Raw genomic sequence first — 16856 nt, forward strand, 5'->3', positions numbered from 1 at the left:
ACAAATTAACTTGATTCCATGGGCCTGATTTGTGAATTATCAGCTTGAAAGTGGTACAGAGGACCTTATCCCGATAGGGTGATGAAAAAGAGCTCGGCCTTAGTCTTGGTTCTGCCACCTCTGGATAAGTCAAATGATCTTTAAGGTTCTTTTCAGTTCTAACTTTTTACGAGTATCAAAGATCTGACATCCAGAAAGCACACTGTTACAAAAAAAGAAAGAAAGAATTTATATATTCATAAGATATAAGATAATGTATATGTGTGAAAATATATTTCTAATTATATATGTATATACATAAAATATGTACATAAAACATGCAAAAGACATGTAAAGAATAGCTCTGATGTTTCAATACTAGCTGTATATTTTAAAGTTCACAATAATATGTTTAACACATACATGAACACAAACCACAGATACAAACTAGGCCTGGGGAAAGAGGAGATGTGTGCACATGTCTGTTCATGTCAGGTCTTTAAATAATTAATCTTTATGACCTCAGTCTCCTTTACTTCTCTAAGTTCTTAAAGAACTATTATTGTCTTTGATGTCAAGGTGCATTAGTTTTCTCCTTTACTTGTTGCAAATTTGTGTTATTTCAAAAAAGATCTGAGGCAACTTGAAAACCATGAACAATATAATAAAATAAAGGTATGATAGAGAAATCAGAGCATAATGGAGAGCTTGTTAGCCCAGTAAGGCTGGTGGGATAGTAAATTCTTTTGATTTTTTTAAAGCAATGTATTAAAAATCTAGCAAGTGAAGAAAAAGCCTGGAAGTACTCCAGGTTCCATGTTTTATATATTTAAAGAAACTGCATCCTGAGACATCACACTCATGTATGATACTCTACTTTAGCTTCCTTCCATATTTTCATATTTAGGCTTATTTAGAATTATATGTTTGTGAAGAATTTCACATTTCACTTCTTTTATTAAATAAGATTTTCTTGGAGTCACTGTTATTACAGTAAAACTGATGAGAAGTTTAAAAAGTTTTTGCCCCATTTGCAGGCCTTCCTCTAGATTTTGGGGAGGGATGTGACTTCTTTGAAGTTACGTGGCATACAAAGAAGCGAGAGATTAGAGTCTGTCGCTTTGAAATTATTACTAGAGATCTACTTTTATTTAATTCTTAAATTTCTTTTTTAAAAAATCAGAGAACATTATACTCTAAAACAAGGTGAATTCTCCTACCTAATTAATGTAGTTCGGGTGTCGGGCAACATGTTTCCAAAGTGACCACATACAGGGAGGTGTGCTGACACGAGCTGTCATCAGGGTAGCGAAGGGAGCTTCTAATTTTGCTTAGAAAACTTAATTTTTTCAAGAGTATCAGGGGTATGAGAGCAGGGAAAGGGGAATGACAACTTTATGCTGAAATACTTATTGTTTGATGAGTTTCAATTTCACTTTTTCCTCAATATTACTGACTCTTCTAGTTTAGTATAATCACCACCCATCTGAGTAAGTGGGAAAAGTAAAACACTGTGTGTCAGGTGCTTTCACAATTTCCAATCTCTATATTAGAATCTCTGTATTAGAATCATCTGGGGAGTTTTGTGAAACACTAATGACCCATCCCAACTCAAGTAATTTAATTTCTCTGAGGTATATCAGGGTATTGGTATTTTGAAAATTCCCCAGATGCACTTTAAGTGAAGTTCCCAAAATCCTCATGCCGGAAGATAAGGTAAGGTGAAGGTTGTCAGGAGAATCTCCAGCCTTTTCCCTTCACCCTATTTCTCCCCCAGCCTGTGGCTTGGAAAACCCAACCTTCCTGATCTTAGGTGGTCATGGTAGTTTAAGATGCCAACAGTTGATCTTAAACTCCCCTATCTTCTGGAAAACACGGAGAGACATTAAAAAGGGCACACAAGTTGGTACTCACAGTTCGATGATTTATCCACTGACTGTGGCGATATTCCAAAGTTCCCCCTAAGTCTTCTGTCAGTTGGCTTTTGGCAATGTAGCCATGAAGGTCAGAGACAGAATTTAACATAACGATCTATAAAGGGAAAAAATTAATATATTCCTCACAGGTAATTAAATAGTAGCTCATCTAGATTCTACTGTTATTTATGTAGTACTTCTGCTTTGCCTTCTTGGGCATTTATATCCAAAATGGTTCCTACATCCAGCAAAGAAACATTTTTAAAGTCTAATTCTGTTTTCCCTCTTTGAGAGAAGAATGCCAAAATGTTGAATAGTATGTGACAAAAGGTGACTTGGATCACGGAGCTCAGTTCTAAGCTAACTAGAAGTCAGGTCTTCCTTAAGGTGAAGTTTTATCAAAAGTTCCCAGGCTACAGTGTACTCTTCAGATGACAAAATCAAGTGCTATACTGAGGTCTAAAAGTCTGCATTGAGAAGTGCAATAAAGGGCGGGCTGGTAAATATCAAAGTAAAATTAGAATGCAAGAATCTACTGAGGAATATATATTAAGAAGATTCACTACATTGATGCACCCTCCCATGAAGGATGTTGATATGCCCCTGATTTATCTTGCATGGGAGAGATTTGGAAGTAATAGGGAGTGGGTTTTTATAAATTAACGGTCCTGTCAATGAACACACCCATGCTGATGAATGAAGGCCCACACATCTAGAGGAAGTTGTCACATTCCAAATTGTCCCTTTCTACTCTGCTACAGTGGCCCTGACCAGGGCAGGTTCCTGGCTCTCTGTCCCAGGCACTATATCACACCCCTTACTCACGCCCAACCAAAAGCAAGGACCATCATTCTTATCTCTGAAATACATACCCCTGAAGCCTTTAACTAATGAATGACCTTATATTTCTTTACTCCTTGTTGATTATTCTGAAAATTGATTTTTGGTCAGAGAACATAAGTATATAGGCTTTTTTCCTATTATTACATAAAATTAGTCAAGTGAAAAATCCACTTTGGAATAAAAAGAATATAAGTCAGGGCCCAAAGTCTATAGGTAAAAACAAAATTGATTTATTCATTCGACAAATATGTATTGAACTTCTATTACATGCCAGGCTCTGAGGGATAAAACAGTATGAATGATAGGCGCCGCCTTCAAGGAACTTAGGTTTAGTGAGATTTGATTACTACAAACCAATGTGTTAACCTCACCAGGCCCGATACATTTCTCCTTCATTTCTGAAAAAGAGTTCGAGAATTTTAAAAACTATTTTTATAACATGAGAAAAAAAAAGAAAAATCCTATCCATCTATGCCTTTCTCTCCTAATATTTACAAACCACTTTCAGGAGTTTCAAAAAAGATTTTCAGTCTTTCTAGGATTAGAAATTATAGGACATATAACAAGAAATTATCAGGTGAAAAATGGATCTTTATTCTCAGAACATTAGCTGCTCTGGTAAAACTTGGAATTTTTTTTTTTAAGTACCATTATGCAACATCGTATTGGGCAGAAGAAGCAACTTTGCCCACTGCCTGGAGTTTCGGAAATCTATCCTGCTGGGCCAGGCTGCACATCTTCTGTTCCACTTAACAGGAGAGGGAGGTGTGCATTCCACATCTGCCAGGGCTCTCTTTCTCATCTTTTCTGTGAAAACCCCAATAAAGGCTCTGGTCTAGCTTTTCCCTTCATCTTGCTTCTGCCTCCTGGTGCTTCTTCTGTGGGCCTATGTGGCACAAGGTAACCCTCCTCTCTGGGACTTGTGAGTATAATAAACTTTGTCCTTCAAACCTTGTTCTCATTTCCTCCTGTGGCAGCATCAGCTTTACATACTTTTATATGTATATATATATTTATTAAAGTATTTACATATTTATTAAGTATTATCAAAGTATTTATTGATTGGGTAGACCATAATTTATTTAACCGGTCCTCTAATGTTGGGCATTAAACTATTTCCAATCATTTACTATGTATATGTATATGTGTGTTTGTATAGCTTTATATATATATTTATCTCTTTATATATAAAATATATGTGTAACATATATTATTCATACTATACAGAGATAAGTACACATATTTATGTATGTGTTATATATGTATTAACATATTACTATCAATGTAATATAGGTATTAATTACATTAACTTATAATATAATATGTGATGTATAGAGAGAAAATATATACCTATAGATATATAATAACGTATGTAGAGAAACAGATAATGAATAATAAAGCAAAAGGGGATAAAATGTTAACAACAGGTGAATAAATCTAGGTAAAGAGCATTCAATGTTCTTTGTGCTATTCTTATTCTTGAGGTTTTTTTTATTGGTTTGAAATTATTCCCAACTGAACCAAAAATAAAATGAAAAATATGTATTAAAAACTTTTCTATATCACTGTAGATTTCTTATCTGTTTTTAACCATTTTTCTGGGTTTTTTTTTCATTTTTTAATTGAGATATCATTTACATGAACAAAATGCATATTTTAAGAGTACAGTTCAATTAGTTTTGACAAATGTTTATATACAGGTAATACCATCCATTCAATCAAGGTATATAGAACATTTCCCCAGAAAGTTCTCTTGTACCTCCTTCCGATCAATCCCCACTATCCTTCACCCCTAATAGCAGCCACTGTTTGATTTTCTATCATCACAGCTTAGTTTTGTCTCTTCTTGAACTTTGTATAAAAAGAATCAGAGTATGTCATTAGTGTCTAACCTCTTTTTCTCAAAAAAATATTTTTGAGATGCATCCAGGCTACTGCATGTACAGTACTTCACTCCTTTTTTTTCTTGAGATTATTTTTTTAATGGTCTCTTTAATGTCAAAATGATATTGTTTTTAAAATTAGTAAACATTGAAAAAAATCCACACAGTAGTACTTCTCTCATGAGACTGTTTCTTAGAGCTCTTAGCAGCAGGCTAGAAAAAATTAATTGCTTCCTGATTTCTATGTTCCAGGAGCTCCTATGGAATCCTGGCTGGTCTATCATTGCGCTCTTTAGCCTTGTGGGCATGATTTTCAGAATAAATTGGGAATTACTCATGCATATAAATTAATCTTGGCTCTTTGATTCTCTTAAAGAAGGAAGTATTCTTTGAAAGCCTGGTTTATGTTAAGATTAAGAGCAGTACTTTCTGTACAGCCTTGTTTCCAATGTTAGTTTTCTTGTTCTAAGAAGCATTTGTCTTTGTCTTGTTTCCACTTGTTTCTTTAATCATATTTAAGAAGTATCCATAAGGAGTACTTTACCTCCTTGAAAATTAAAGCCTGGCAGTCCTGAGCTATTCCCGATCCATATGTCTGCAAAATTGAGAGAGTCATCAACACTCTTTCCACAAACTTCAGAAGAGCCCGACAGCATTCTGGTAGTGAAGATGGAAGAAGAGGCCTGTAATCTGGACTCCAGCCTCCACTGGAGAAGCTGCAACAGCCTAGAGACTTTTCAGGCAGTTTTGGCTACCAGGAGTCACCTGGGCCCCGGAGGCTCTGAACCAGCTCCGGGAGCTTTGCTGTCAGTGGCTGAGGCCAGAGGTGTACACCCAGAAGCAGATCCTGGAGCTGCTAGTGCCGGAGCAGTTCCTGGCCATCCTGCCAGAGAAGCTGCAGGCCTGGCTGCAAGAGCACCAGCCAGAGAACAGAGAGGAAGCTGACCTCACTCCTTTTTTTATAGCTTAATGTTGCTATTTCATTACATGAACATGCCACAATTTCTTTTAAATTTATTTTTGTTAAAGTATAGTTGACATGCAATATTATATTAGTTTCAGGTATACGACATAGTGATTCAACATTTATCTAACTTACGATGAGATTGTCACAATAAGCTAGTAACCATCTCTCACTATACAAGTTTTTACAATATTATTGACTGTTTTCCCTATGCTGTATGTTACATCCCTGTGACTTATTTATTTAATAACTGGAAGTTTGTACCTCCTATTACCCTTCACCTTTTCACCCATCTCCCCGCCCCCTCTCCTCTGGCAACCATGAATTTGTTCTCTGTATCTATGAGTCTGTTTCTGTTTTGTTTTGTTTGTTCATTTGTTTTGGTATTTAGACCCTGCGTGCGAAATCTTACAGTATTTATTTTTCCATGCCATAATTTCTTTATCTTCTCACCTGCTGGTAAACATTCTTGTGCATATTTTTTGGTGGGTGTGTGTTTTCATTTCTCTTTGGTGGGTCATAGATTAGGTATATGTTTAACTTTATAAACGTATAAAGTTATGTCAACTGTTTCTATAGTGATTTTACCATATCTTACTACTTTTGATGGCTACAAAATATTTAAATGATTGGGTAAACCATAAGTTATTTAACCACTCCTGGTTGCTGGGCATTAAGTTGTTTCTGATCATTTACTATTACAAACAATTAGGTAATGAATATTATTATATATGTAGCTTTGTGCAGAAGTGTGAGAGTATCTGTAGAATAACTTTTAGAGGTAGATCAAAAAGTGTGTACATTTTAACTTTTGAGAAACACTGCCAATTAGTCCTTCATAATGGCCATTACCAACTTCATTTCTATAAGCAAAGTATAAAGGGGACTGTTTCCCCCGCATTTCCGTCAAAGTTATAGGTAAAATTTTTAATCTCTTCATTTTAATTTGTTTTCCTTTTATGAGTATCACGATATTGGTTTTTATTTTTACTCTACAGTTTCTAGTATTTATGCTGCCCCCATATTTTAGATCCTTATTTTCTTTCTTCCATACTACTACAATTTCTCTCCTTCCTTCAATCTTTTTCTACAGTCTTAGACAACACCTTCAGATTTATATAATTCCAGTGCCACTTACCCAAGTCACTTTCCAATTCAAAAATCTTCACTAGATTCCCACTGCCGAATGAATGAAATCCAGAATCTTTATCTTTACACTTCAGATCTATTCCATGTTTCCTACTTTTTCTTCCAAAAGATTATCCTATATGTATTCCAACAAAGAGCTTCCTCATAGACCATAAAGTGTGGACTTCCTGCCTCCACATCCTTATACACCCTGTTTCCCTCTGCCCAGATGCCCTCCCTCCTGACCAGTGGAGTCCTACCTTCTCAGAAAACCAGTTCTACTGCCATTTTCTCCACATGCCCTAACCAAATAGAGACAAGATAAGAGGTCATACTTGCCGGCACTTTCTTTTTAAATTCATCTCGATAGTATTTAATGCCAATGTCCGTGATTGTCCTCTGGATAAAGCTAGATGGACGAAGGATGAATATGAGCTGCAAGTTTCCTGGAAATGCTACCTGGAAGGATCATGAAAAGTGTCAAGGCAAATATCACAACCATTGGTCTCCTCTGGCCGAAGACCATAGCTGACAAATTTAAAGTACACACCATGAATGCCAAAGAGAATATATTTCACAAGATTTCAGAGATGAAAGAGATCTTGGAAGTCAGATAATCCAAATCTCTCCTTTAAAACCAAACCAAACCAAATCAAACAAATATAAAAAATGTTTCCAATTATAAAAATAATTAATACTCGTTATTTAAAAAATTGGAAAACTAATAAAAGTATACATTGGAAAAAGAAAACCACTCATGATCTCATAACCATTTTTGATGTTTTAACCTAATTACTTATAGGCTATTTTATCTGCTTAAATATTTTTATTGTGGTTAAACTCATTGTAGAAATATTTTGTTACTGGCCTTTTCACTTAATTTGAATACCATGAGCTTTCATTCTTGTTATTAAAAATTCTTGGAAATATTAGTTTTCATGGATGCAAAATTTATTTAACTATCTCTAATTGCTAGGGATTTAGGCTTTTCCATATTTTTGTTATTATAAATAACACTGAAATGAACATCTTTATCCACATTTTGGAACATTTTCTATAGCACAGCTTCCTAGAAGAATCACTGAGTCAAAGACTTAGTATTTTAAGGGTTCTTGATGCATATTATTGCTAAGTTGCTTCTAGAAAGCCCTGTCCTCATTTTGAGTTGTGGTCCCAAGAAATGAGATAACTCAGATTCATATAAAAACTTAGTGACAAAGGTAGAATCCACATCTACCGTCGCTCGTGGCTTTCCATTCTTCCAGTGGTTCCCAAAAGCAACCTCCTGAGATGCTTGTTAGAAAAAAATCTGGTCTGTGCCCTGGAATACTCTGACTCATTAGGATTGGGCTAAAGTCCGGGTATCCGTATTTTCAATAAGCACATGAAGAGATTCTGATTGGTAGCCAGGTGTTGGGATCCCGCACTACAGTATCTTTAATACTTTAAGTCACCAGTGTAATTCTTGGACAAATTATGCTCGAGTATTAGATGATTCAACATTGTCTGTGGACTCTGGGAAATCAGAACTCACTAGAGGCCAGACCTCTGGAATAGTCATGGGCACTGTCAAGTGTCCAGATCCTCAGGGCATCAACCATCATTGTAGTTATCCCCGAAATAAATCCTGTAGCCAAAACCAAACCAAAGGGACAAAACAATGCATGCATAAAGAAGGGAGGCTTCCAGTTTCCGATCTTTGAAATGCAAGGTCCTAAACAGAAGAACCTTACATTGTGTTATGTCATGACAGGACAAATGAGAAACTATTTGTATATCTGGCTGAGGCTGTAAAGCAATATGGGAGAGACTCTATGTGCACCTATCTGTATGTGTGACTGCCTCTGTAAGTAAACATAAATATCTCTCTCCTGTCCCAGCCTCTCCACACATATTACAATCCTACCATGTCCTATCCTGCTCCAGGGAGCCTGTGCTTTGGTGAAAATGCTGGTGTGGCTCACCATGAGGTGTCTCTGCCTGCCCGTGTGGCTGAGTGCCCTGCTGAAGTCCTTATAGAGAAAGGACACATCTACTTGCTGAAAGGCAGCAAACAGGGATCAAAATCAGACTAAGATTGAAAAGGAAACCCGACCAAAGTTTAATGCTAAAAAGAATTTAATGCCAAAAGCAAGCACACCTCCAGTCAAGCTAGTTAAATAACATTTGTCTAATTTAGCCAAGTGTCTTTGTAATATGTGAAAAAATAATTTCAATACTAAAACGAAGACTGTCTTAAATTAGATGCCTCCCATAGCAAACACGATTACAAGTATTTGGGTATAAAGTATGTATTGAGGAGGTGATCCCAGGAAGCATAGAGAAGAGCTGGGGCAGGGAGGGTGAGAGTGAGATACTGATGGCCAGAGAGCCAGTGTTTCATTGAGTGGGGACTGCTGTGAGCAAGAAGGGCTGGGACTCCCTGAGATACAATGAGGGACATACCTCAGAATTGTCCCACTGAAGCTGGGGTATTTATCCCTCAACTCACATTACTCAATAGTTGCAGGTTATTCCTGGAGCATTAACTTCCTAGCATTCTCTACCTGCCTCTCTTTGGTGACCAGAGAAATTAATAAAGTAGAGAGACTCGGGAAACCTTTGACATGCTCAAAAATGCTCTGCAGTGACCTTCAGGAGGCAGAGGGAATACAGATGTGACACAACAGCTTCTGCTACAAAGACCTTCCCAAAATTTGGCATAAAATAATCACTTTTTCCTTTTGACTCCAATATGAAATAACTGAATAGATAATTTAAATTACTTTTATAAAAAAGCATAAAAGTAAATATTTACAGCTATTCGTGTCAAGGATGCTTTTATGGAGCTCCACTTGTCCATTCGTCTGTCAATAACAATGACGAATCCGATGCTGGCAGCCTCCGCACTGCAATAAAGGGTAGTCAGTATCAGAGACCAGGTTAGACACATGGGTTCATTCTACAGTCTCTGTGACACTCCAGGCTCATGTGTAAACACCCTGCATGACACAAAGGAATAACTGGATCTAACTTCCCTGACAAAGGAACTAACTTTCTCTCCTCATCTCATTTGGCAGCCTAACCAACACAGAAATACTTGATGTCTCAGACTCTCTCAAGGCCCCTGTTTCTGTCTGGTAAATGTGTGAAACACTCAAGAATACACATGCTCACACCTGAAGGAAGATGCACATGTCAGTTGAGTATCACATGGCCCAGTGTAGACAGAGGACCTCAAGGCTGAGCTCTGCCATCTTTCCACTCCCAAGATAGGCATTCATGGAGCTATCGATATCCTTCCCTAGGAGTCATTCTGAGAGGTGTTCAAAAATAAAACATGTCAATGGGAAAAACAACTCCCTTCTAGTGCCTAGCCCTAAATGGCCAGCAAGCCATATTGGTGAGAAGTTATTTTCCTTAAGACCAAAAGGAAGCTGTCTGGTCCCCTCTTAAGTCCCCTCAAAATTCTCACAAAATCCTTTTAAACTAAAGTTCTAAAAGGGAAAACTTTTTTCTCTCTCTCTTTGGGAAGAAGTATGGTACAGAAGAAAGAGCAAGGGCTTTGAAGCATGGTTCAAACCGCAGTCCTGCCACTTACTGGTTCTGACACTGGGGAGGTCATTCTGTAAGGTTCAGTTTCCTTATCCGTAAAATGAGAACAATACCTCTAATAGTGACATGGTTAAAAGCATGGATTTCAGTCAGACCGCCAAGGGTTTTGAAACCCTGAATTTCACCATTTAGGATTTCAGTACGGTAGGCAGGGGGTGGGGGGGGGGTGGGGTGGGGGGAGGGACACACGAATTTCTATAGTTTCTGGACTCCCTCATCGAAAAGTAGGAACGATAATAATACCTATCTATAGGGCTGATGTGAAAATTAAATGGGTATGTAAAATATTAAATGAGATGTATAAAATGTTCAGAACAATGCCTGGCACTTGGTAACACTTTATATAACTATTCTCCTTCTCCTTCTCTTCCTCCTCCTCCTCCTCCTCCTCCTCCTTCTTCATTATTATTATTATTATTTCTTACGTGCTCATTATGGAGATTAAAACAGATCAAGTATACAAAAAGTATCTGGCCCATAATAAACCTTTGATAATTCTCTAATATTGGTAAAAGGTGAGCTTTATTCTAAAAATTATCTTTATGTGAATAAGATAGAAGAGCTAATCAAAATTTGTAAGAAAACATAAATAGCTGATCTGAAGTAAACATCACTAGACCAACCCATTATCACAGTTCCATATTGACTCAGGTTCTCTGATTAGAAACATTTTCCAGGTAATGGTGCAAGAAGGTAGAGCTCACTGAGTGGAAGAGGCAGCTAATAGGCATTATGGATGGAAAAGTGGCTATGATTTGAAGGGTGTGGCTGTCAAGGAGGGAAGCCTGAGAGAGGGAGCCCCAGAAATCTTCATGGAAATTTCACTTTAATGCTTGGTCAGTTCCTGGGCCCCGCAAGCTTAGGGGAGAATCCAGGAGGCTGGCAGAAAATAGCAACTGCACATGTGAGACTGATGAGAAATTTATGAAGCTAACATAGTTCTGAGGAAAGACAACTGGTGTTTCGGCCTAGCCAGAAGAGACAGACTTTGATGAACACCCTCGGTGTTCAGGTAAAATTCTATACAGCCCATAATTTATAATAAATGAAACACCAGAGGAGTTGACATAGGACTAAGGCTACACTCTAGGAGTAAGAACAAAACAGAAATGGAGTTGCTTTAAGAAAAGCTAAAACCAGTCCTCAGAAAAATTAAGGTGATCCACCAGAAATTTAATGGCAGGGCAGATTAAAACTCAATGTTGTTTGTAAGTAGATTAGCCTCTATAACATATCATTTACCACATCCAGCATAAAATTAAAAATTAATAGAAATGCAAAGAAGCAGGAAAAAGTAAACAATAATCAAGAGATAAAATAATCAATAGATACAGTTTCAAAGATGTCCCTGTCGTTGGCAGACAAAAACTTTTCTATGATCAATATGCTAAGAAAACACCGCAAAAGTAAACAAAATGGATTAGAAGATGCATTATTTCAACAGAGAATTAGAATCTATAATAAAGAATCAAATGTCCCTTTTAGAATTACAAAACATCAATATCTAGAATTTGTTTAACAGCAGACTGAACACAGCAGAAGACAGGATAGGTGGAAATGAAAACAGATCAATTAAAAATATTCACAATGAAACACAGGTGAAAAATGAAAAGAACAGAATGTAGAAGAGATGTGGGACATGAACAGAAGTCCCAAAAGAGAGCAGAGAGACTATGCTACAGAAATAATATTTTAAAAAATAATGATGAGTAATTTTCCATATCTGATTAAATACATCAACTCACAGATTCAAACAGCTCTTTAAATTCCAAGCGGGATAAATACAAAGTAAATTTAACCTAGGCCTATAAGAGCCAAGTGGCTTAAAATTAAAGATAAGGAGAAAATCTTAAAAGCAACCAGTGAAAAAAAAGATGCATTCCCTTCAGAATAATAACAAAATTAATGACTTTTTGACAGAAACTATAAAAGCTATAATTGAATGGAATGGTATCTTTGGAGTATTGACCAGAGAAACCACCCATTTAGGATTCTATACACCTTGAAAATTCATTTTAAAAAATGAAGGTAAATTGAGAACATTTCCAGACAACTAGAGCTGAGAGAATTTATTGCCAGTAGACTTATACTTCAAAAAACATCAAAAGATGTTCTCCAGGCTGAATGAAGTTAGAAGCATGAAGGTACAAGAAAAATAAACAGTCTGAAAAAGGATAAATATATGGGTAATTAAGTTAAGCTGCTAATTAGGAAGACTTTCATTCCTATAAAAAAAATTGGTTAAATTAAACTCATATTTGTCCTTAAAGACATTAGAAAACACTGAAGATAAAGAAATTGAAATGAACACATTCCAGAGCGAGTTAAGAACTTCTACAGCAAGCAAATACTAGAGGAGACTTTCACATGAAGTAGTGGTTGTCTATTCTGGTAATGTTCCTGAAAGGAAATAATCCTACATGGTAACCCAAATCTGCAAGGAGTGAAGAGCACTGTACACATTAAAAATGTAGATAAATAGTATCAACTACATTTTTTATTTCACTAAAAGGCTACTGACTATTCAAAGTGAAATAATCAAGTATTATTAAATATATTACATATATACAAGTAAAATATATCAATAATAGCATTAAGGATGGGATAAAGTAAATGCAAGTATATTATTGAAACTAGCACTTGGATGAAATTAAATTATACTATTTATATTGTATATAAAGTGGTACGAAATTAATTCGAGATAGTGCTAACTTTAGGATATATGTTGTTATACTAGAGAACCAGTTGTTGAAAATCCAATAGAGGAGATAAAGTGGAATACTGAAAATATTTGAAGAATTCAAAAGAGAGTAAGTGCCATAGACTAAATTCATATGTTGAAGCTCTAACTCCCAATGTGACCGTAATTAGAGATAGGGCCTATGAGGAGGTGATAAAGGTCAAATAAGGACATTAAGGGGAGGATCCTAATTCCGTAGGACCAGTGCCCTTATAACAAAAGGAAGAAATACCAGAGGACTCTCTCTGACATGAGAGAACACAGCAAGAAGGCAGCCGTCTGCAACAGGAAAGGAGCCTTCCCCTGAAATGGCATCGGCCAGAACCTTGATCTTGCACTTTGAGCCTCCATAACTGTAAAGAAATAAATGTCTGTTGTTTAAGCCACCAAGTCTAAGGTATTTTGTTTGGAAGCCACAGCAGAATACAACAGAAAAGGAGAACTAAAGGAACAAGTACCATCTGTGGATGGTACAAACAGCAAGATGGTAGATTTAAACCAAGCAATCTCAATAATCACATCGAGTAGAAATGGTCTATACTACTCCATTTAAAAGATAAATAGTTTCAGAGTAAAAATACTGATTAAAAGAGATACATTTTAAATTTATGGACAGAGATAGATTGAAAGAAAAAATATGGTAAAAGGTATACCATGCAATGATGACTAATTAGAAGAAAGCCAGTGTGGCTTTATTAATATTAGAAAAAGCAATGTTGAAGATAAGGAGTATTGGCAGAGATAAATGATTCATAAAGATAAAAGGGGCAGTTTATCAGGAAGACATAACAATCCTGAATGTGTATATATGAAATGATATTGCTTCAAAATAATCAACAAGTGATAGAACTAAAAGAAAAATAGGTAAATACACAGAGGTGGATCTTAGTAATTGATAAAACAAGCACCCAAAAAAATCAGTAAGGATATAGACCTGACTTTGAGGAACTTGACATCCAACAACTATAGACATACCACATTCTTTTCAAATGCTCATTTATCAAAATAATCCATTATTTATCAAAATAGTCCTAGGCCATAAAGCAAATCTCAACAAATTTTAAAGGACTGCAAAGGGTGTATTTCTGATCTCCATGTAAGTAAACTGGATTTCTATTATTCTTCTGTTTTCTATTTCATTTATCTTTCTTTTTTCTTTTCTTTACAATTTCCTTCTTCCTTTCCTTGGGTTTCACTGTCATTCTCTCTCTTTTTTGTTAAACTTCTTAAGGTGGAAGATTAAATCATTGATTTTAAACCCTCCCTCTCTTCTATTATAAGTATTTAAAGCAACAATTTCCTCCTAATCACTGTTTTAGCTACATCATATAATTGTTGATATATTTTTATTATTCAGCTAAAAATGTGTTCTAATTTCCTTTGTAATTTCTTTTTTTAGCCTATGGATTATTTAGAGGTGGTTGCTTAACTCTCAAATATTTTGTAATTTTTCTAATCAATGGTAATAGAAGTCAGAATAGTAGTTTCCTTGGGGAAGGGAGGCATAGAAAGGAGGTGGTAAGGGGTGCAGATATAGATGGAAAAGAAGAGGAGGGAAACTTTACAGAAATATGCTACACTTTGATCATGGTATATAAACAGGTAAATATTCATTGAATTATACAGTTGAGATCTGTGTACTCTACTCTATGTAAACTATAAGTTTAAAAACCAAAAGAATAAAATAAATTCAAGTTGTGAAAAAAAATGACAAAATTTAAAAAGAAAGATCGCTATTTATCAAGTGCCCAACATGTGTCAGACTGATCAAAGAGGATATAAAGATGAGCAAAAATTTTGTAGTACAGCAAAAACAAACTGACATTAATAATAAATGATCATTTTAGATAATAATAGCTACTATCTATTGAGCGCCCATCATTTGTCAGGCACATTAATTTTTTATATCACTTAATCTTAACAAAATAGATATTTTACCTAAAATAGATATTGTTATCTATAAAACAGATATATTGTTATCTGCATATATATAGTTATCCAAAAAATAGATATTGTTATCTCCTTTTTATAGATGAAGAAACAAAAGCTGATAGAAATAAAATGACTTGCCTGATGTCACACTAGCACAACTGAATTTCAAACTCGGAATTCTGATACTAATGAGCAGGCTCTGAACCCTACCGTCTTACTCTCCTTCGATTTCATCTTACGGCAGATTTGCTTCTATCTCTGACAGGTTTATTCTGTATATTTTGCAGTTCCTAGTGTTTGCTTTTTCTTTTTTTTTTTCTTTAAATCAAACAATCATTGGTGAGTTGTGAGGGAGCATCTGGAACTCTTAAACAAGGTGGAGCTGAGAGAGGCTCAGCAAATATTATATAGTACATAAACACAGGCTGTTTTTTGATCTATGAAATAAGATCAACTGACAACCCACGTGGCCTCCCAGCCAAACTGCGGGCAAATGCCTCTTACAACAAGGTTCTTGTTAGCTCCGTGCAGAACAAATCCCAAAACCAGAGCATCTGGGTAAACGGTGTGGGCTCTACTGGGAAAGTACCTGTGTACATAAAGGGCTGTGTCTCCTGATACATTGTGCATAGGCCATAGTTCAGAAAGAAGAAATAATGAATCACAACCATTTTAAAGGCAGTCTTCCCAAAAGGTTTACATTCTAAACATACAGTAATATCAACTGCTGTGGGTTTTTTGCTCCACCCTATCGAGTTCAACAAAAGCATCAAAACCTCAACTAAACCAAATGCACAGGAAATGGGGTTTCTGAACAATGTATTTCTTTAGGTAACACTTTGCTGTTTTTATCTCTACTGTTACTTTTAAATAACACTAAGGTCTTATGATGTGCTAGACAACTGCATAAATGCTATTTAGTATAATCCTCACAACCAGGTTGGTCATAATATTTCCACTTTATAGATGAGAAAACTAATACTGAGAGATGTTTAAAAACTAATAACTTGCCCAAAGTCACACACTTATGTGTAGAGTTAAGATTTAGTTGAAGTCTTCAGACCCTAAGGCCAATGCTCATGCTATAAAATTCATACAAAATTCATGTATATATATACATATTTAGTATGGAAAATATTTTCACATATTTTTTCGTTTTCCTATCTTAGTAACTCCTGATTGAACTTTTGATGAGTCAAAACTGACATTCTGAATATGACTAAACATAAGAGTTGAGGTAAATGTGTTCTGATCCCAAAATACTAGAAAAGTTTTGTGATGGACATGGTATTTATTCTCTAAGCGGTACTTTACATCCCCATGGCTGTTTTCATAACTGGCAATCTGTACATCTTAATCCCTTTCAATTTTCCACTCTTTCCCCCTAACCCCCTCCTATCTGGCAACCATCAATTTCTTCTCTGTATCTATGAGTTTGTTTCTGTTTTGTTTATTTTGTTTTTTAGATTCTACATATAAGTAAAACCATATGGTTTTTGTCTTTCTCTGTCTTACTTTTGTTTTTCTCTTTTTTTCTTGATGAGTATGGCTAAAGGTTCATCAATTTTGTTTATCTTTGTAAAGAAGCAGCTCTTTGTTTCATTGATCTTTTCTATTGTTTTTAAGACTCTATCTCATTTATTTTCTACTCTGATCTTGAGTATTTCCTTCCTTCTACTCACTTTAGGTTTTACTTGTTCTTATTTTTCTAATTCCTTTAGGTGTGTGGTTAGATTGTTTATTTGAGATTTTTCTTGTTTCTTGAGGAAGCCCTGTATCGCCATAAATTTCCCCTTTAGAACTGGTTTGTCTGTGTTCCACAGATTTTGAGTCATCATGTTTTCATTTTCATTTGTCTCAAGGTATTTTTTTATTTC

General features: G+C 35.6%; 1 protein-coding gene and 1 pseudogene across 1 annotated transcript in view; one reads left to right on the forward strand and one right to left on the reverse strand.

The window, feature by feature from the left end:
- MCF2L2 (MCF.2 cell line derived transforming sequence-like 2) overlaps window positions 1–16856 on the reverse strand; it is a 190589-nt gene that overhangs the window by 127521 nt on the left and 46212 nt on the right. The window contains exons 4-6 of the mRNA XM_039850564.1: window positions 9511–9601; window positions 7053–7172; window positions 1894–2010 (exon numbers count right to left, since the gene is read on the reverse strand). Of these exons, the coding sequence (XP_039706498.1) occupies window positions 1894–2010; window positions 7053–7172; window positions 9511–9601 (328 nt within the window). The remainder of the gene's footprint in view (window positions 1–1893; window positions 2011–7052; window positions 7173–9510; window positions 9602–16856) is intronic.
- On the forward strand, window positions 4955–5591 carry LOC120592991 (zinc finger protein 396-like; annotated as a pseudogene).

Source organism: Pteropus medius, unplaced genomic scaffold (assembly GCF_902729225.1).
Source record: "Pteropus medius unplaced genomic scaffold, Ma_sr-lr_union100, whole genome shotgun sequence".
NCBI lineage: Eukaryota > Metazoa > Chordata > Mammalia > Chiroptera > Pteropodidae > Pteropus > Pteropus medius.